The 20,688-nt window shown below is 39.3% G+C and overlaps 1 protein-coding gene across 1 annotated transcript; it reads right to left on the bottom strand.

The window, feature by feature from the left end:
- Nucleotides 1-9,337: 9,337 nt before the first annotated feature.
- LOC118660167 lies at nucleotides 9,338-19,268 on the bottom strand. Its single transcript, XM_036317282.1, has 3 exons — nucleotides 19,211-19,268; nucleotides 15,357-15,715; nucleotides 9,338-10,474 (listed from the first exon to the last, which is right to left on the bottom strand). The coding sequence occupies exons 1-3, from the start codon at nucleotides 19,266-19,268 to the stop codon at nucleotides 10,073-10,075; spliced, it is 819 nt and encodes a 272-aa protein (XP_036173175.1). The 3' UTR covers nucleotides 9,338-10,072.
- Between the last annotated feature and the right edge of the window lie 1,420 nt (nucleotides 19,269-20,688).

The raw sequence follows: 20,688 nt of genomic DNA, 5'->3' as shown, positions 1-20,688 counted from the left end.
AGTTTCCCATAGGCTCTCACAAGCAAGACGGTATATAATGTAACAAACAGCATCCTTAATGTGGATATAGCAACAAATTTAAAAAGGCAACTTTTTAATAAAGCTGATGGCCTTACACCCCAGTACAATTTCATAAAAGCAGTAGGAATGGCTTAGGGAGAAGAGAGAGGTGGTAATAAATATCTTGCAGAACTGTGGCTCTCTGTAGATAACCTTGGGATACAATTTAGAATACCTATGACTGAGTAGTTAACACCTATTTCAAGCAATATTTCATACATATTCAACTACCTTTCAAAAAGTATTGCATGATGTAAGTATATAGATTAAAATTCCTATCAAGTGCCAAGAGTTATCAAGCAAGATAAATATATAACTTTAATAAAAGATAATTCTAGAGGAGTACTAGGCTTTCAATGAAAATATCAATGTGATATTTTTATATAATAGAGGGAGAAATACAAAATATATCCAAAGGTTTATTTAACAAACAAAGCTTGTATAACAATTCAAAACATGGACAATGGAAAATGAGGATAATATAGACTTACCAAACATTAAAATCCATTACAAATCCGCAACCATTACATTTATATAAAACTGGCAAAAGATCAATGGAACAAAGAAATAGTCCTGAAACAGATACTAGTTATTTTGTATAAAAATTTAACAAATGCTGAAAAAGGTCATAGAAATAAGACTTTAGAAATAGAAATAAGTGAGAAATTGAAAAAATATTTATAAATTTGCTAGAAGAAAATAAACTATTTAGAAAGAAAAATAATCTGTGATATTCAGCAGTCACCATAACCCAAATAAATTCCAACTGGACATAAAAATTTTTTGTTAAAAGTAAAAAACTCATAGAAAATATAGGTGAAACCTATTTAATCTCTTCTTAGGAAAAGATTTTTTTAGACAATTATATTTACACATATCTATATATATAAAAGCCTAAGTGACTGTTATGACCAGTTAACTGGTCGCTGTAACGTGCACTGACCACCAGGGGGCAGATGTTCAATGCAGGAGTCCCTTTCCCCCCTGGCCGGCCGGCCCCAATTGGCCCTGATTGGGACTGGGTTAGAGGGCCCAATCAGCCCTGATTGCCAGCCAGGCCAAGGGACTACACCCATGCACAAATTCATGCACTGGGCCTCTAGTAATATATATAATTGTCATAATTTAGTATATATATAATACACTAAAAAGACATAAAATAGATTCAGCATATGAGATTTGCTTGGATTTGGGATTTAAAAAACAAATCAAAGGAAATAAAAGATATTTATTTCAAGTCTGTTTCAAGATGCAGTTTGAACTAGATATAGATGTTATGGATTTGTTGTTAATTGTCTTAAATATATTAATAGTATTGTAGTTATGTAAGAGAGTATCTTTATTGTTAAGACATACACAATGAAGAGTTTAGCAGTCAAATATCTGATGCTTATTTTCAAAGAGTTCAACCATAATAAATAAATATCTCTCTCATACACACACACACACACACACACACACACACACAATGTAACCAGGAAATGTAACAAAATATTATTAGCTGGTCAATATAAGTGAAGAGTCCACAAGACTCATTGGATTATTCTTTCATTTTTTCCTATAAGTTTGACATTTTAAAATAAAAAGTTGAAAGGGAACATTTCTAGTCAGAGCAATCAATTTAATGAGGTACAAATGTGAAGCATCTATATGTAAAATATATGGCAAGTGGTAATACACTTAAATAAAAGGTTCATAAAGGCTCTTAAGAAAAACATGCCAACCCCCCAAAGGAAAAATGAACAAAAGATGAAAATAGATGCTCCTCAGAAGAAATCCAAATGACTAAAAATATATGAGGGGAAAAAAATCAGCTCTCACTAGTTATCAAAGAAAGTAACATACTATCTTCCTCTATAAAAGTAATAGAGGGTTTTTTGTTTATTTATTTTCTTTTTAATGATCATAATTAATACCACAAGGGTGCAAATAGAGATATCTTTTCATTGTAGGACTTATAAAGCAGAACAGGTACTTTGGATAGAAAGTTGAAAATGGTTTCAAGAACATGAAAAGAATTTACAGTTATAATAAACTAAAATAAAAAACAACCTCAATGTCCACTCTTAGGGTAAAGGTAAACAAAACTTTTTACTATATAGCACATCAATTTAGGAGAACATTATGACACTATTAAAGATGTTTATGAAGAGTTTAATGACACATGAAACTTCATATAATAAAATATTAAGTGGGAAACATAGGGTACTAAGCCACATACGCAGTAAGAAAATAACTGATTAAAAAGTACAGAAAAAAACACAATGGAATATGACAAAATATGAACAATTGGTGCCTGTAGGTAATGTGATGATTTGTGGCTTTTTTTCCTATTTTTTATACTATTCCATAGTCCCCAAACTTTTCTCAGTGGGCCGTATACGCTGCTAGTGCAATACAAATAAGTCTCACTCAGAGATGCTTGAGAAAGACATGAAAAAGGAGAAAGAGGAGTCTCTCCAGAGAACTCGGGTAATAACAATAATGATAAAACACTGTAGTCCATTCAAGACGAATTTGGTAATATGAATATATTTACATTAAAATAATTAAACACAAACCATTTGGGATGAACCATATATATAAATACCCCAGGGACCAAGCATAACTTCTTTAAAAATTTCCAAGCGAGTTCTCTTTTTCTATGTTTTTATAAGGCTCTAAATATTTCCTGGAGTTTTTTAGTCTGTTTGTTTGTTCTGATTAATTTCTTTTTTTAAGTATATTTTTATTGATTTCAGAGAGGAAGGGAAAGGGAGAGAGAGATAGAAACATCAATGATGAGAGAGAATCATTGATTGGCTGCCTCCTGCATGCCCCCTACTGGGCATCGAGCCCGCAACCCCAGTATGTGTCCTTGACCAGAATCAAACCCTGGACCCTTCAGTTCACAAGCTGATGCTCTATCCATTGAGCCAAACCAGCCATGGCTGATTAATTTTTTTTTTTTTAATTTCAGATAAAAGAAGTTGAAAGTTAAGTGAGTGAGTGTTGCTGAGGTATGAGGATCAGGATGTGTGGTATTATTATTTCAAATAAAGTGCTCTGAACACCTACTTCTCTACTGCATAACTCCATACTTGTAATCTCTGAGCTAAATTAAATTTTGTAAATCATAATCAAGTCAGTCACTTTAAAATATAATTGTTTTACATCAAAAAAACAATATACTGGGAAAAACAGAAATGATTTGCTTAAAATTTTATAGATTTATTTTTAATCTCCAAATAAGTTTGAACTGGAAAAGCCAATTACTTTCCTTGCAAATTATGTCCCCAGGTTTCTTAACACTCTTTTAAAGAATCTGACTCTACCCAGTTTCAAAGTGAATGTCCCCACAGGACCTACTGAATGGGCAGCAAGACACATGACCAAAAATCCAGTCCATACATGATTGGACCAGAAGGACACCTAACCCAAGTGAGGGCTCTAAGATTCTCTTTTCTGGGAATTTACATTTAAAACAGGGAGGTTGACTTTGTTTTCTGAGAATACTCTATTTGTCAATTTACTACATTAGTGGTTGAGACTCCCAACTGAAGACTTTGTTTGTTAATGAGCCGACCAATAGAACCAGTCCATGGGGAAAACCAAGAAAATGAAGTAGAAACACAAAGCAACATAAATAAATGCATGGTGCATAGAAAAAGTAGTTGATTAAGGAGTCATGCTTTCTGAGGCTTTCTAGATCTCTGTTCCAGCACCTCTCTCAAGCCTAGCTAGCTATACATCCTATTTTTTTGTTTCATAAGATATACCTGATATCTTATTAATAACTCTCCCTTTGTTTAAATAAGCTTTAATATTATGTTGCTGCTTGCAACCAAAGCGCTCCTGGGTAAAATAAGTACTTTTCCTTTATAAATTACATTGAAGAATGGATAAGACATGTATTTTTTATCTACTTTTACTAGATCAAGAACTGAGTCAAATAATTTAGCATGACATGAACAGTCGCTAAAGCCCTGTGACTAGAATTTATATATTCTGATTCTAGTTCCTCTGCTGTTAACTCTTCTAACAGTGCTGTCTTAGTAGCCATAGAACACATCAGCAGAGGTCTGTGTACAAGGTGGTGTAACTGGATGATTGTCACATCTGGGTTCTGCCATGGTAGCACCATGGGAGGAGGCCATGGGCAAACAGTTGAGTTGAAGCATCAATATCACTTACTTGCAGTTCTACTGTACCATCAAATTTATAGAAAAACCCAAGGAAATTGTGTTTTGCTTTAGCTGTTAACCAAAATTTATCGTAGCTTCTATTTTCACTACAGCTATAGTTTCAGTGTTGAAATGCTTCTTTTCATCAAGAGAAAAGCCAAAGGGTGGGGGCAGCCAGATATAGGTCAATGGGGGGGGGGGGGGCAGGAGACTAATGTAATACTTTAAACAATAAAGAATTTCAATTTAAAAAAAAGAGAGAGAAGCCAAAGAAAACACTAATTCTAGTGCTAAGAATATTCTGTAAGCCCTATCAAGTATCTTCAATTCTACTCAATATGGAACAAAGTTGAAGTCAGCTAGAACCTACTACATGTGCTTAAACCTAAGTGTTTTTGTATAAATAAAGAAATACAGCTAACTTACTAGTAATTATTATAATAGCTATTATCGTTGCGTGCCTACATTGTGCCAGGCACTAGTCAAGATGCTTTGCATACTTCATTCATTCTTCCAACAAATATTTATTTTATTGAGTGTACTATATGATACTCACTGAGAATATAGTAATGAACAAAACAAAGTCCCTGTTCTCAAAGAATTTCTTAGGTTTTGTTTAATAATCATAATGAACTCACTGTTGTTACCATTTTTTAAAGAGAAAAATGCAGAAGAGAAGTTAAATAATTTACCCAAGGCCACACAACTGATGAGGAGTAGCCTAGACTTCTTAAAATCTCAGGCTTTTTGCATTTGTGGAAAGTGAGACATATTTATAGCCAGGAGAACACTGTTGAGAAGCTGATAATCCATGTCAAGACCTTCTCACATATATTAGTTCCTTGATGTATTTACTACAAGTTTACTTTCCATAAAATAAACTTTCAAACCAATATTTTCTAAAATACTTAAACAACCTTTGAAATTTATTATTGGATTATCACTGGATTGAAATATAAAATATTCTATGGACAATATAAACCATTTCCTAAATGTTCAATATAAGATGAATGCCAGTAATTTTATTATATCAAATTAGGCTGATTTTGTTTTTAATTTCATTTTTTCATATATATATTCAGTGCCTATTATGTGCCAGACTAGTTCTAGTACTGGAATATATCAATGAAAAAATCCCTTATTCTTATGGTATTCACATAGCAAGTGCAATGAAGAAAAATAAAGCAGGAAAGAAGGCTGAAGGTGTAAAGAGTTAGGACTTATAATTTTAAGTTGATAAATTAAGGAAGACCCCATTGAAAAGCTAAAATCTGAACAGATTCCTAAAGGAATTGAGAGAGTGAGCCACATGAAGATCCAAGCAAAGGACACATCAAGTTTAATATCCCTAACTTACTAAGTTTTCTATTTCACACATTACATAAAACAAATACTTGATAATTACAAAGGTCACAGATTATTTTCGTTTTGAATGTTTTTAACCAGAACCTTCCAGTGGAAGGTTCAAACATATATGTGTTTATATATATACATATCAATGTACATAGATACATATGTACATAGATATTAAAGCACAAGAATTCTATTTGAGGCTTTGTAAATATCTATACTAACAAAAGGGTAATATGCTCTTTATACCGGGTCAACCGCCATCTTCCAGACATCCAACTTCCTTCTGGACAAAGCCATGGTGGTGGGGGCTGAGGCAGAGGCATTTAGGGGAAATCAGGCCAGCAGAGGAGGGCAGTTGGGGGCGAGATCAGGCTGGCAGGGGAGCAGTTAGGGGCAATCAGGCAGGCAGGCAGAGGCAGTTAGGGGTGATCAGGCAGGCAGGCAGGTGAGCGGTTAGGAGCCAGCTGTCCCAGATTTCGAGAGGGATGTTCCCAATTGGAGAGGGTGCACCCCCCATGCACAAATTTCATCCACCGGGCCATTAGTATATAATAATCTTAACTTTTTAAATTAGAAAACAAATCTTGTAGCTTTAGAAAGCCAATACTTCAGGATCATATATTGTAACCTTCAAGTGTATACACTTGTCAATTAATCATTAATCTATTCACTCAGCACCTATCCTTATGTGCACTTTCATGAAATTGATGCTAAAGTGAGATTCACCATGCTATATTTTGACAATAGCAGGCATACATCAATTATTCTATATAAAAACAGAAAATGCTGCTGTAACATTTATCAAACATACATTCTTAAAAGATAATTACTAAAATTTATTCCCATTAAATAGAAGAGGTTTAATTGCAAGGATCACATAGATAGAATTTCTGGGAGTCAACTCAAGTCTGTGTGATTCCAGAAGCCAGCTGAAAACCATTACCTCACATTGTTATCTGTAACATAGTATTCCTCACTCATTCTACCAAATCAAGATATAAGTTTGACATACAGTGGGGCCTTGACTTACGAGTTTAATTCGTTCCGAGACCGAGCTTGTTAAGGAGCTCATTAAGGAGCTCGTTAACTCAAATTACTCTGTCAACTCAATGCAAAAAATCGGCAAAGAGACAGCTGGTATCTCAAAAAACTCGTTAGTCGGGATACTCGTAAGTCAAGGCCCCACTGTATTTCTCTACCTGGCAAAGTTTATCCGCAAGAGTACTACAGTTTAAATCTATTATTTCCTTATAGTAAATGTTACTCTATACAAATGTGTGGTTATGCAGAATATATTATAGACTACAAAAAAGTTAATAGATATAGTATTTTCATATGTTCATTAATTGAGGCCTTGAGATATGGATAGAGATGGTTTGATGCAACGGAGGGAAATTCTTGGTAAAATGTATTTCGAATTTTGAAGAATTAGATGGATCCACATAAGCAGAAGGGACAGGATGAGCTATTGAAACATGGGGGATAGATGGATAGATGTGAATAAAAATGTGAAATGGAAAAGAGAGGACTCAATGAAGGGCATAGGACTGGAGTTTCCTTGGTCAAAGAAATGGCAGATTTGGCTGAAAGAGTCTGAGCAGCATAGCTTCATAACCATAGAGACATATCTAATGCCATCATGTGTTTAACAGTTACTTAAGTAACACCTTTGTAAGATGGTTTTTGAGACATAAATTGCTCATACATTTTTAATTAAGTTTTATTTATGTAAGGCAATTCAGTCTATAACCTTGCTACTCAATGTATGTTCTAGCACAGTGGTTCTCAACCTTGGCTGCACATTAGAATCACCTGGGAATCTTTTTAAAATCCTGATTCTGGACCTCATCCTCCAGAAATTCTGTTTCTTTGTTACTAATGTTGTGGCCCCACCCCATAACAAAGAAACAGAATTTCCGGAGGATGAAGTCCAGAAATCAGGATTTTAAAAAGGTTTCCAGGTGATTCTAATGTGCAGTCGAAGTTGAGAACCACTGGTCTGGCAGAAACCAGCAATATATAAGAGTCACCTGGAAGTTTGTTAAGACTACAGAGTATCTATCTGGTCACACCATGGACCTAACTAAATCGGAATCAACAGGCGATTCCAAGAAGCTCTGTGTCCTGATGCTGATTTGGTTACTTCCTTAGCATGCAACTCTAGACAAATCCTTTAATCTCTACACCTAAATTGCTCATCTCTAAGGTGGGGAGGATCCGTGCCATACTAATTCAGGGGACTGATAGAAGGATCAAATGCAATGAGCTATGTGAAAGCACTCTGAGACCTAAAAAGCACTATTAGAAATCTCCCCTAAAATGGGCACCTGTGTCCAGGGGACATCCAAGAGGCCTGGGCTGGTGCCTGGAATGTCTTGGCCACTTCCCTCACAGTTGCTTCAGCCATCCCCGTGTACCCACAAAGCCTCAAGGAAACGTTTCATTTGGTAAAACAAATGCTCAGGTTTATGAAAGTGCCATGACGCTGAGCTATCTCCCAGGAGATTCATGGTGGGGACGCCAGTTGCTCTTCAAATCAAGCCAAGAGATTTGCCATAGGGTCAGCGCACCTGCTACTCCTCCTCCACTCCCTCACTACTCCCTCCACAATTCTCTCTCCTCAGCAGAGGACTGTGGGAAGGCTGAAGAAAGAAGGCAGGACAGGAGCTGGGATTTTCCGAGCCCTAGCATGGCAGGTACAGTGTTTACAGGCTCCAGGGGCTCCCCAAGAGGGAAGGCAAACTGTCACATGGGATCTTTCAGTCCCCTGAGAACCGTCACCTTGGAACTTTGTAGCCCAGCAAGCCTTCTCCAAATAAAGTTTAAAATTATTAAAAGTTAATATAGTACTTGTTTAAAATTGTGTTGCAAGCCCGACTGGTGTGGCTCAGTGGTTGAGCATCGACCTATGAACCAGGAGGTCACGGTTCGATTACCAGTCAGGGCACATACCAGAGTTGTGGGCTCCATCCCCAGTGTGGGGCATGCAGGAGGCAGCTAATCAATGATTCTCTCTCATCATTGATGTTTCTCTCTCTCGCCCTCTTCCTCCCTCTCTGAAATCAATAAAAATATATTTTTTAAAAAAATTGTGTTGCACAGGACCCTTCCCCTGGAGGTGATGAAGGAAACAAGTCCTAATCCCAAGTAAGTTTGAGGGCTGCACACCATCCCTCCTCCCGGAGGACTTTGCCTGATCATGTATTTTCCAAACCTAGTTGACTTGCAAAACATTTCTTGCAGTATTGCCTTAGTAATGGTCTGCAGTTTGAGCAATAATTGCACTAAAAACATACTTTGAAAATTACTGTCTTTTTTGTTACATAGTTGATACAATCCCAATAAGCACAGTAAACCGTAGTTCCGTGCCTTTCCGTGGAGAGAGCTATTCTAGACCAGGGGCTTTGTGACAACAGGAACTGTGTTCTCTCCCCTCCGGCATTTCGCACAGTACAAGACATGTAGCTGTTAGGTTAGATGGCTCAGGAGGCGGCATAAGAAATAAAGAGTCGAGTGAATCAGAAAAAAAAGGAAGGAAGGAAAGTTTATTCTGCGTCCCCGGGAGACCCACGTACCCCCAAGGACAGGGCACGTGGATTCACACCAACAGGGAGGAGGGCGCTTTTTTTATACTGCGGTTGGGTGAGGGGCGGGGACATGAGCTGAGGTATTCAGTTGAGGAAGTTTCAGCTGCAGGGGGTCAGCCAGGTATTCAGGAATGAGTCAGTATCTGTGTGGGAGTCGTTGTGGATTCAGGGAGAAGCCTGTATCTGTGTCTGGCACACTGATCTGTTAGAAATGCCAGGTAGAGTCCATTGTCTCGTCACATGTCTGCATGTATCCGATCCTGGGCTCTCTCCGACCTAACATCCCGGCCTTTTGGTGATAAGGAACGGCAACTCGTTCTGACTGCTTCCAGCTGGCTAAGGGCGACAAGGGGGGCATTTAAAGGCCAGGGTTAGGCAGAGGCAGATCGGAGGGCAGCCGAGCATAGGGATGGAGCAGGAGCTGATCCACAGTCACCCATGACATCTCTGCGATCCGGGGAGCAGATGAACTTGAGGAGGCAGGGGGCTAGGAGAAAGAAGACACAGATGAGAATCAGGGGCCCTACCATGGGTAGGACCCAGGTAGCTAGGGGTTTTGGAACCCGCCGGAAGGAGAGCTGTCCTGGAAGTGTCCTGCATGTAGTTCTTCACTCAGCTTAGTCAGGGTCTGTACATTTTGCTCCGCTACTCCGGACTCGTTGATGTAGTAGCAGCATTCTTCCTGAAGGAATATGCCAGTTCCTCCTTTTTCTGCAGTCAGAAGGTCTGAGACGAGCTGGTTCTGCAGGGCTACTTGGGCTACTGATGTCATTTGCCGCTGTAGGGAGGCTAAAAGAGGCGGTAGAAGACTCCAGGGCTAACTGGAGCTTGTCACTAAAGTACTGAGCAGTGACCAGACTGTTCCCGAGGGCCCCCCAGTGAGGCCTACCGAGGCAGCGATACTCACCCCTAACATGACAGGGAGGAAGGCGGCCTGGCGGGTCCGGGGTGGGATGGAGGGAGCAACCAGGCGAGCTCCGACTCTCCATACAAGGTTAATTGGGGAACTACTGTGACCACGAAGCAAGGCCCGGGGTCAGAGAAGTTCACGCAGTTACTTAAGGTGCCATTGCACCAAAAGAAGGTACCCGGGCTGGCCTTGGTGAGGCTGGATGCAGTGTAGTTCTGGGTGCAGTTCCACGTGACTCGCCCTCCGGTTACCGGATTACTGGTCTGGTAGCATATCCGTGGAGGCAGGGTGGGCTCTGGAGTTTCAGGTTCCCAAAGGGAAATGCCAGCCATGGGAGGCTGACATTCACCTTTCCCTTGGGTTCTTGGAGAAGTCGTGAGTGGACGGCAGCCAGCAAAGACCTTCGGAGAGAGGCGCATAGAAAGCAGTGGGAGACATTGGGCAGGGTGTGGGTCTCGTTGAGGAATAGTAGGGTGTGTTGAATAAGTCGGAGCCAAGAAGACAGGACTTCTACCCAGGGGGAGTCAGGCAGCTTCCCTTTAAGGGACTGTTCGGCTTGTAGGATGCTGTTGGAGACCCGAACTTGGGCCTTTTGGGTCAGAACATACGCACAGTACAAGACATGTAGCCAATTCCCAGGGGATATTTGTTACATTTTTTAAAATAAAAATAAAACCCATTTTTTGCATGAGGAAAGATATTCTCACTCTACATCACAAGAACGCAGAGTCCTTAAACAGGTTTTGTGTAATGGATACGTACATCCAAATAATTTATTTGGGTTGATTATTTGTTACTGTAAGCAATAAGTAAAGAAAGGCCATTCTAAAAAGAAATTTATACATAAGAATACTATCAATTTCATATTTTCCTCCATCAAAGTTTCTCAACATTTTGAAAATATCATGATTCAATATTTCTAAAAAACCAGAAATTACTCTTTTAAAAGGCAGGAGCCAGTGTTGTTCTCTATAAAATCCTGTAAAAAGTAAGTTGTGAACCAGATAGTCTACAGGGAATTGGAATCAACATTCAAACTTTATGGTCCTTGGTTATCAAACTGCTGGTGAAGCAGAAAAGTACATCCAAGGGGGCTCGGTTGTTCTAAATCACAGCTGGTTGTTTGGCATCGCATCCCAGGCCTCTACACTGAGTCCTGAGAGAGGCCCTTTGAGTCTGCAAAGCTACCAGAAAAACAGGAAGGGAGGGGGGAAGGGGAAGGAAAAATGCACATTCTAAACTAAAAACAGAAACATGGATGCTGATGCTAACAAGGTTTCCTCAAGGAGAGAGCCCTAGGTAAGCATGGGTAACTTTGAAGTGACCCACAAACAGTTCCCTTTAAAGAACATTCTTCATCTCACCCAGATTGTATTTCCCATAATGGGAAATAAAAGCCCTCTAGGGTTCTGCTCAAGTGAGTGATTTGCCACAGTCACAAGACCAAGTGGCTAAATATTCCTCGCAAGCTTGTGTATTTATTGAATCCTGCTTTTAGAGATTTTTCAAACCTTGGCCTCCGAAGGATGAGAGAAATATAACATGAAAGCAAAAGGCCAGTTTTCTTGGGCTCAGTACGGGATTTAGCATAAATTGCTCTATTAACAAAATGCCCCTGTTATAGCCCCAAGGAAAAAAGAAGTCATTATATGCAAAAGCATTTGCTAAAGACTGTCCCAAAGACCCTATTGACTTCTCACTACTTCTCTGGAACTGCCATTCCATTGTAATCCCTCTCCCATTTTTTAACCTATTATAATATTTTCAAATGTTTCTCTGGTGCTACTAACTGAACAAAATTACCTTAAGTTTCAAATTCAGATTTAGCATTTCTTTATTATGTGTGTGTGTGTATATGTATATATGTGTATATATATGTATATATGTGTGTGTGTGTGTGTATATATATATACACACATATATATATGCCCAAGCTACCGTCCGATCGTCCAACCAGTAGCTATGATGCACAATGACCACCAGGGGGCAGAAGCTCCGACCAGTAGCTATGACACGCACTGATCACCAGGGGGCAGATGCTCAACACAGGAGCTTCTGAGCTGCTGTGACTTGACAACTGCAGTTCTCAGCTGACGCACCCAGAACCAGAGAGCAGGGAGCCTGATTCCAGGGTGCATCACCCAAGAACCGCCCTCTCGCAATCTGGGACCTCTCAGGGGATGTCAGAGAGCTGGTTTTGGCCCCATCTCCACATGCCAGGCTGAGGGACCCCACCAGTACACGAATCCGTGTACCGGACCTCTGGTCTTTATATATTACATCAGACTTTATATACTATTTAGGTAAGTATTTGTATGGAGATATATAGAGATAGAGATATAGAGATAGAGAGGGAGATAGAAAGAGAAATATACACAAATGTTTACACAAAACCTTTCAAACATTGGTGATCAGAACTATCTTTGGGTTTATAGATATACCTATTATCACTATAATATTTATGTAAGACAAATACCAAATGGTGCGAAAAAAAATCTAAGGAGGCTCAATAAAATATGCATTAAGAGCATGGTAGATTTATGCCCAGGCAGCATGACTCTGTGGTTGAGCGTTGACCTATGAACCAGGAGGTCACAAGGATGACACAAGGCTTGAAGGGAAAGTTATTCTTACATATAAATGCTATTAGTACTTGATTGATCAACGGAGCACCACCACACATTTTCAATACAGCAGCTAATGGGAACTATAGTAGCCATATTAATGGATCATTTGTATGAAGTCAGAACCATTAGAAACAAATAAGGATAAATTTAGAAAAAACTGTGTTGCCTGCTCTCAAACAAGATTATCCTCCCCTCTGGATGCGATCTAAATATGTAATAAAATTTTGAAATAGTGTCACATTAAATTTGTACTATATTTAATTATGTCTTGTTTTAAAATTTATGTTAACTTGAAAGACATTTTAAAAGGTTTAAAAACTTTATCTAAAAACACAAAAGTAAGTTTTATATTATTGCCCCTAAAAATAATTTTTACAAAATAAGAACATTTGTTGAATGGTCACCAACCAAAATATGTTGAGTGACCGTCTAATTCAAATAAAACTGATTCTTCGCCAATGTTAAAATTACAGCCTAAATAGGTTTTGCATGGTCATTGGCTGGAAATGCATCAAATTAGAACAGAGGGTCCACCTGGGACTCTGAGTTTGGGACAGGGCCATGAAAACCAAGAGAGGCCACCCTACATTTGGCACCAGTTCCAAATGTAGGGTGGCCTCTCTTTCTAAGCAAGAGAATCACATGAGACATCTGAACCTCTAGGACAGCGGGGACCAAGAGGTGGGGGCCAGGTTCCTGGGCAATGTTTCACCAAGGGATGCCCATTTTGTGTCACATGTAGAACACAGGTAAAGAGTAGGTCCTCAGCTTCCAGTTTTTTATTTGCTTGTTTAAAAGGTTTATTTCCAGCCCTAACTGGTTTGGCTCAGTGGATAGAGCATCAGCCTGCGGACTGAAGGGTCCAAGGTTCGATTCCAATCAAGGGCAGGTACCTTGGTTGCGGGCACATCCCCAGTAGGAGGTGTGCAGGAGGCACCTGATCGATGTTTCTCTCCCATCGATGTTTCTAACTCTCTGTTCCTCCCTCTTTCTCTCTGTAAAAAATCAATAGAATATATTTTTTTATAAAAAGGTTTATTTCCAGGCATTTCCCCCAAAGTAAAAAATAAAACCTACTCAGAAGTACATTTCTATTAGAAATGGAAATTTCTGACATAAGCAGAAATGTGCAGAGTTAGATTTCTGACTATGTAATTTTATCCTCTGTTTTCAGCAAGAAATTTTAGAATTTTCCCCAAACTCATAATTTTTCTAGTACATTGTCATATCAATATGACAGCAACTTGAAGACTGAAAAAATTGAGGGAAAGGAAATTAAAACATCATTTTTAAAGAATAAGGATTGCCATGGGGTAGTCTGAGGAGCTTAGAAAAATAGTCCAATGACTAGCATTTTGCCAGATCATTTGCCAAAATGTTGACATGAGAGTTCCCTGAAAATTGTCTTAAGTTTCCAAAAATTTCACCGAGGAAATTGCTAAAAGAATAAACAATCAGTTGAATTGCATACAGTGAAGAATAAGGTCCACATCCAATGTGCATATTCTCTGTTTATAGCTGGGAAGAATTTAAATTACTTTCCTAGCATTCCTTTTTTTCTCTTCAAGTATAAACTAACTCAAAAAATGAAGTAAAAATTGATGATCTAGCAATGTTTCTCTGGCTGCCATACAGTATGGGCAGTGAGTTCTAGGCTCCAATTTATTGGTTTGTCAGAAAGTTATTTTCATCAATTTAGCTTTACATTTAACATTCCTCTGCTTAATTGAAACCATGCGGACACATTTGGTTAGCATCCACATTCCTACAGAAGTAAAAGGGGCACTTTGTTTCAAATTCTGTGCAGTTTATCAGTAAGTTCTATTTTTCTTGCATTTAAACAATTAAAAACACAGTTGGCACTTAATAGAAAACCCTTGCTAATCCTTATTATCAATGGGTACAACTCAGTTTTAACAAACATCCAGTCAGCTAGTGGAGGAAAGAGCATTATCTATAACTCTGTTTTAGTAATTGAATAAATGGTTTTCTGGGGCCTAATTTCAGGATTTTCAAAGATGGAAAATTTTAAGAGTTTTAGATGTTTATTTAACCTCCTTTCTCCACTTCTTGCCCTCCTGGGATCCTGCACCACAGTGCTGTCAGAAGAGGGAGATGTGAAGGGTAAGCTGATAAGTGCTACAGTTTATTCCTGCCTGTTCTTCCTCTTTCAATCCCATTGTGGAAAATGACTCTGGATGGGTTTACGGAGTGAGTTTACTGAGTAACAGGTTTCTAGGATTTGTACTTTCTCTGCTTTGGCAAAGTAATTCCTAATAAGCCAAAGAAGCAACAACAGGACAGTTTGTACAGCTAAAATGCAATATTTTGAGGTGGACTAACTAATAAAAAGATGATATTCCCCTTTCCTGCTAGAAAGGATGCAAAGAATTAGGCGGGAAAAAGAAAAGAAAGTATGATCAAAAGGATGAATTAAGATGACTCCCAATCAACAGTGACAAGGTGGGTCATCAAAGCTCATTCCATAGTATCCGTAGAAGTTAGAATTACCTTCTGGTATTTATAGACAGAATTCTCACTCTTTTGGCAAATGTTTACCGAGCAGTTACTGTATACTGCTCCCTCAGACACTAGTGCTATCTTTGCTGCCACTTTTGTAGCCACAGAGAGATAGACAAGGCAGTTAGAGTCTTACATTCCAGTCACCTCCACCATGTCCTCCTCTCTCAGGTCCCGTGTGGTCAAGAGCTGAGGCCTGAGCATGGTTGCTATTCTTGTCTTCCCAGAAACTGGAGCCGGGGAGACCAAACCTGAGGTGAAGAAAGACAATAGGCCTGAGTGACTGAGCCAAGAGAGTTCCAGATGTTAAGTAGTGAGGGAAGGAGCCAGGAAGAGTGCCAAGTGCAAGAGTGAGGACAGCTAACAGGCCACCAAGCAAGCAGTTCTCACCACAGAACCCACTGGCTGGCCTCCTGCCTCTGACTTGCCTGTCCTTCTTCCCTTTATGTAAAACCAGAGCTCTTCTAGTGCGTGCATCTGATCCTGTCACCCATCCTTACCATATTCTGAATGGTTTCCCACGCATTGTGTTGCAGATAAAATTTAAAAACCATGGCTTACAACACCATTATGATCTGAGCCTTTGCCAGTGCTCACTGCCTTCCATCCCTGACCTCAATACTCCATTCTGAACCTCCCTCCCTTAACTTCTGAGCTCGCCCACACTGCTCCTTCTGAGAAGAATGCTCTCCTTATTTATCCTGCTCTCCCACCTTCCCCCTTCAAGGGGCTACCAGGGGTGGGCAAACTTTTTGACTCGAGGGCCACAATGGGTTCTTAAACTGGACCGGAGGGCCGGAACAAAAGCATGGATGGAGTGTTTGTGTGAACTAATATAAATTCAAAGTAAACATCATTACATAAAAGGGTACGGTCTTTGTTTTCAATAGTTTTATTCATTTCAAACGGGCCGCATCCGGCCCGCGGGCCGTAGTTTGCCCACGGCTGCAGGCAGTGGTTCTCAACCTTCTGGCCCTTTAAATACAGTTTCTCATGTTGTGACCCAACCATAAAATTATTTTCGTTGCTACTTCATAACTGTAATGCTGCTACAGTTATGAATCGTAATGTAAATATCTGATATGCAGGATGGTCTTAGGCGACCCCTGTGAAAGGGTCGTTTGACCCCCAAAGGGGTCGCGACCCACAGGTTGGGAACCGCTGGGCTAGAGTTTTAGGTCTTGGTTCCAATGTTACTTCCTCCTGGTGATCTCCCTGAGCAGCGGTTCTCAACCTGTGGGTCGCGAACAATGAAAATACATCCTGCATATCAGACATTTACATTACGATTCATAACAGTAGCAAAATTACAGTTATGAAGTAGCAATGAAAATAATTTTATGGTTGGGGGTCACCACAACATGAGGAACTGTATTAAAGGGTCACGGCATTAGGAAGGTTGAGAACCACTGCTCCTTAGTGTCTGAGAGGGCAGACCTGCAGGGCTTGTAAAAATATTTCTGGGTTCACTTCATATTAACGGGATCAAATTCTCTGGGCCAGGGCCCAAGAAACTGCATTTTTAGTAAGAATTCCACTTATTCTAATGTAAATAATCTTTCAGGAGCAATGAGTTAGATTATGAGATAATATAAAAATAATAAACAACCCATAGAGTACAGTAACCAATCAATCAAGATGGACATAGTGCCCAATCAGGACAGATTATGATCCATCGAAGTAGACTCTGGCTATCAATCTCTCATATGTACTCACTACAATCAGCTGACCCTAGGCTGTTTCATTGTACCCCACCCTTCCTCGAGGCTGAAATATACTGGCTGATATTTATTGAGCATTTCTTTTGTGCCAGGTATTGTTCTAAATAGCTTTCTTATATCACCTCAATTACCTTTCAAGATACTGCTATAAATTAGGTGCTTTTATTATTTTTATTTACAGATGGCAGAACTGAGACACAGAGATGTTAAGTCACTTGCCCAGTGTCACACGGCCATTAAGAAAGCAGAGCTAGAGGGCAAAAATAGTCTGACTACAGAGCTCTAAATTATAATGTACCTATCAGGGTATGTTTGAGGCTTTATTCAATTGCCGTCTGGTTATTTGGCTTCCTCATTATATCAGGCAAACCTGATACAAAATAGCCTGTTAATAAACATTTGGAAGATAAATAATAACATGGTAATTCAGTTTAGGCTCAAGAGGAGTGGACCAGTAGGCTGAGCAATTGCTTGAACTGTCTCCTAGGGTTTTGAGATTTCCTTTTGAAGAACTTCAAGGAGCTGAGAGTTTGCAGGAATTAAGGTGTAGCAGCCATCTGAGGCCCCTGAGATCCATGTACCCAGGAAGCACTGGCCATAGAGTTGGCTTCCTGCTCCAAGTGCTTTCATCCAAAGTGCTGAATACCACACTGACATGCCTCATTTCGACAGGCAAAACTATGTCAGATAGACGAGAACCAACAGAGAGGCCACAGGCCTCAGTATTCCATGGAGTTAATTTCTTAGAAAAACCTTTCCAGAATGCGTATTGGTGCAGCCACTTAGCACCCATAGCCGTGGTATTGAAACTAGTCGTGTCATGTAGACCCACTCAATCTCTTTCTCCAAAAGGCATAAAGTTGGTTTCTTGCCTCGGGTTGGAGCACTGTGATTGTCATTTCCCACAGCCATGATAGTCCTTAGCTGTGGGCCCGTCTTCACTTTTCTTACCTGCTGCAGCAGGAGAGAGCGCCACCTCACTCCTCCTCTCACCCTTCTTACCTTCCCTAGGCCTTGGTCAGCCACCTGCATTTCTCCTCAATGTCTTCCCTAACTCCAGTTTTGCTAATCTCCAAACCAAACTGTATTTGTGCTGGACAAATAATCTCCCTAAAACCCTCAACAAGATACAATACTATAAACATCAGTCCTTAAATCAGCAGTTTACCATCACCCTCAGCATAAAATTTATACTCCTCAGACTGACTTTCAAAGTCCTATATAATTTTTATCCCTGTTTTAGCCAAAGTTCTTTATCATCTCCCTTAACATAACTTCCTTGCCATCAGGAACATACAAACATCCCTGTCTCTTCTCTCTGAATGCTCTAATAATGCCTAGTGATACCCTAGTGACATTTCTAACATGCAGGCCCCTTGGTTACTCAAGTCCATGTAGTTCTTCCTCTTTTCTGAACTTCCATAACACTCATCTTTTGAATCAAGCCCATTTTGACATTGATTGTATTCTGCATGGATTTGCAATTGAACCACCCACACACAGCCCACAGCACTCAGCCCAGCATTGCTCAGGGACATAACACTTGGTGGGTGTAATTTAACTTGTAATGAGTTTAAAACCATTCTCTTAGTGATCTCTTGCTACCTTAAGAAGTATTCAGATATTTGGAGGAAAATCTCATAATATTTATCTACTATAACCCTTTTAATAAAAATCGGCATCTTGGCTTTTATCTCAAGGAAGAATTTCAGAATTCAGCACCCATAATAATTCTCTGGTAGACTTCTGAGTTGCAGTGAGACGTGCAAGAAGTACTAACCGTAGACCAGCATTGAAAGTCTTTCTAATGTTTGAAGTTATTGTACATTCTTCCAACTCCAAGGGAAGCCACATTCCTTTCCTTTCAGTCCAAACGCTCCATGGTTCCCACTTCATTATCCAAGCTGAAAATTATTGGGATTAGGCCTGTCCTCTTTTCCCCCTGTTTCCTAAAGAAATGTTTGAAGGATCCAGCTCTGTCTCTGACAGGCTGATTCTGCTCTTTGCCGTAACCCTGGACAGCTCCCCACACTAGTCCTGTGAGCTCTTCCATTGTTTTCCACTTCAGGACTATATTGTCTTGTCCTTGTTTGAACTTGGTCTCACAACTGACCCTTTCCCAGGGTGGGGAAACAACTAGGAAGAGGGGAGGTTTAGGAAATAAATGTTAAAGCGTTTACTTTGACCATATTAATTTCTGGCTAACCCACATCTGAGCCTCCCTCTCCCACCACCAGTGCCCACCACCAATTCCACCACTTGCTCTTACCAAGCTTTAATGCCATGCCACCCAAACTGAGATCTAAGTCAGCGATGGAAAGGAGCATAGCCAATTTAAATAGAGAATTTGTTAGGAATAACTGAAATCAGTACAATAAACTGGCATAAGCAAATATCAAAATTATAGAAGATTTGTTTTTGTTTGCTTTCTTTTTTTTAAGTGATCATTTCTCCATAAGGTTAGGATCCAGTGATCCTACTTCTTAATCTTCCCATACTGTCCATGTGAATGTGTGTTGCTTTTTTAGAAAATGTATTTTTATTGATTTCAGAGAAGAAGAGAGAGGATTGAGAGAAAGAAACAACAATGAGAAAGAAACATTGATCAGCTGCCTCCTGCATGCCCCCTACCAGGGATGGAACCCCCAACCCAGGCATGTACCCTAATCGGGAATCCAACCATGACTTCCTGATTCATGAGTAGACACTCGAACACTGAGCCACACCAGCTAGGCTTGTTTTTGCTTTTAAGAAAGAGGTGTGATGTTTTTAGAACTAGGACGAGAGAATGTGTAGTGTTCCAAGTGAATAATTTTAATTAGATTAAAAGACTGGGGAAGACTTATAGTGACTAACTGGAAAGATTCACTTTGCTATACCCTTTTTAGTCTGATTGGAAAATACACATTTCCATTCTAATCCTAGTCGGTGTTTTTAATGAGTTAATTTCTCATAGGTAAAGCAAAGATTAAGTGAAATTTAGCCCACGTTTGAATTGCCACAGATTTTCTGTCCCTGGTCTAAATTTAAAACTTTTAGTCTATTACCCAGAGAAACCACAGAAACTATAAAACTTGTTAGAGGGACATTCAACAATAATTCCAAATGCTACTTCAGCTCTCTGGTAACTGGCCTTTCCTATAATGCCCTCTACCATCCAGAGTCCACACTTCAATTTTGCACCAGCCTACACTTAAATATTTGGTTATCTCTCTGTAAAAGACAGTCTATTTCACATGTACATAGATATGCTTTCTAAAAAGCAAATTATTATAATGAAAAACATATATACATTCAAGGTGACTCAAAGTTCATTCAGCTAGAGTTGTTGACAATGATAAACCACTCACCTTTTGCTCTTTTAGTTTACAAAGTCATTAGGCATGTTCACTGAACTACAGTCTATATGTGCACTGGGGCACATTTGAAGACTCTTGTAATTTGTCAATAATTAGATTCCTCCAAGAAATATTTTACATTTATTAAGGACTTGACTCCATGGTCTTTCTGGTTATATTTCCCACTATAAAAGTAAAATCAAGGCAGTTTATCATTGTCAGTAAGTTTTTCTCAAGAGAGTAATCTTTACAGAAAATAATATCACACATTTATGTTGGTAATTTGGTTCTATTAAGATATCAGATGAATTAGAATTTCTATGTTCTATGTTATTTATGTTAGAGGTGCAATTAAGAAAGTTTTTGCCAATTTGAAAACTCTAGAGAGAAGATGGAATAAAAAGTAAGA

This window comes from Myotis myotis, unplaced genomic scaffold, assembly GCF_014108235.1.
Source record: "Myotis myotis isolate mMyoMyo1 unplaced genomic scaffold, mMyoMyo1.p scaffold_m19_p_7, whole genome shotgun sequence".
NCBI classification, from domain to species: Eukaryota; Metazoa; Chordata; class Mammalia; order Chiroptera; family Vespertilionidae; genus Myotis; species Myotis myotis.
Note: the sequence above shows the minus strand (reverse complement) of the source record. Positions and strands in the feature narration are given on the sequence as shown.

Bases quoted from the DNA above. Each gene is read 5' to 3' on its own strand.
- LOC118660167 (XM_036317282.1), bottom strand. From the start codon at position 19,268: ATGCTCCTTTCCATCGCTGACTTAGATCTCAGTTTGGGTGGCATGGCA. The intron at 15,716-19,210 runs GTAAGAGCAAGT...GAATATGGTAAG, and splicing joins TGGCATGGCATTAAAGCTTG to GATGGGTGACAGGATCAGAT. The intron at 10,475-15,356 runs GTAAGACTCTAA...CTCTCTCCGAAG, and splicing joins ATGGTGGAGGTGACTGGAAT to GTCTTTGCTGGCTGCCGTCC.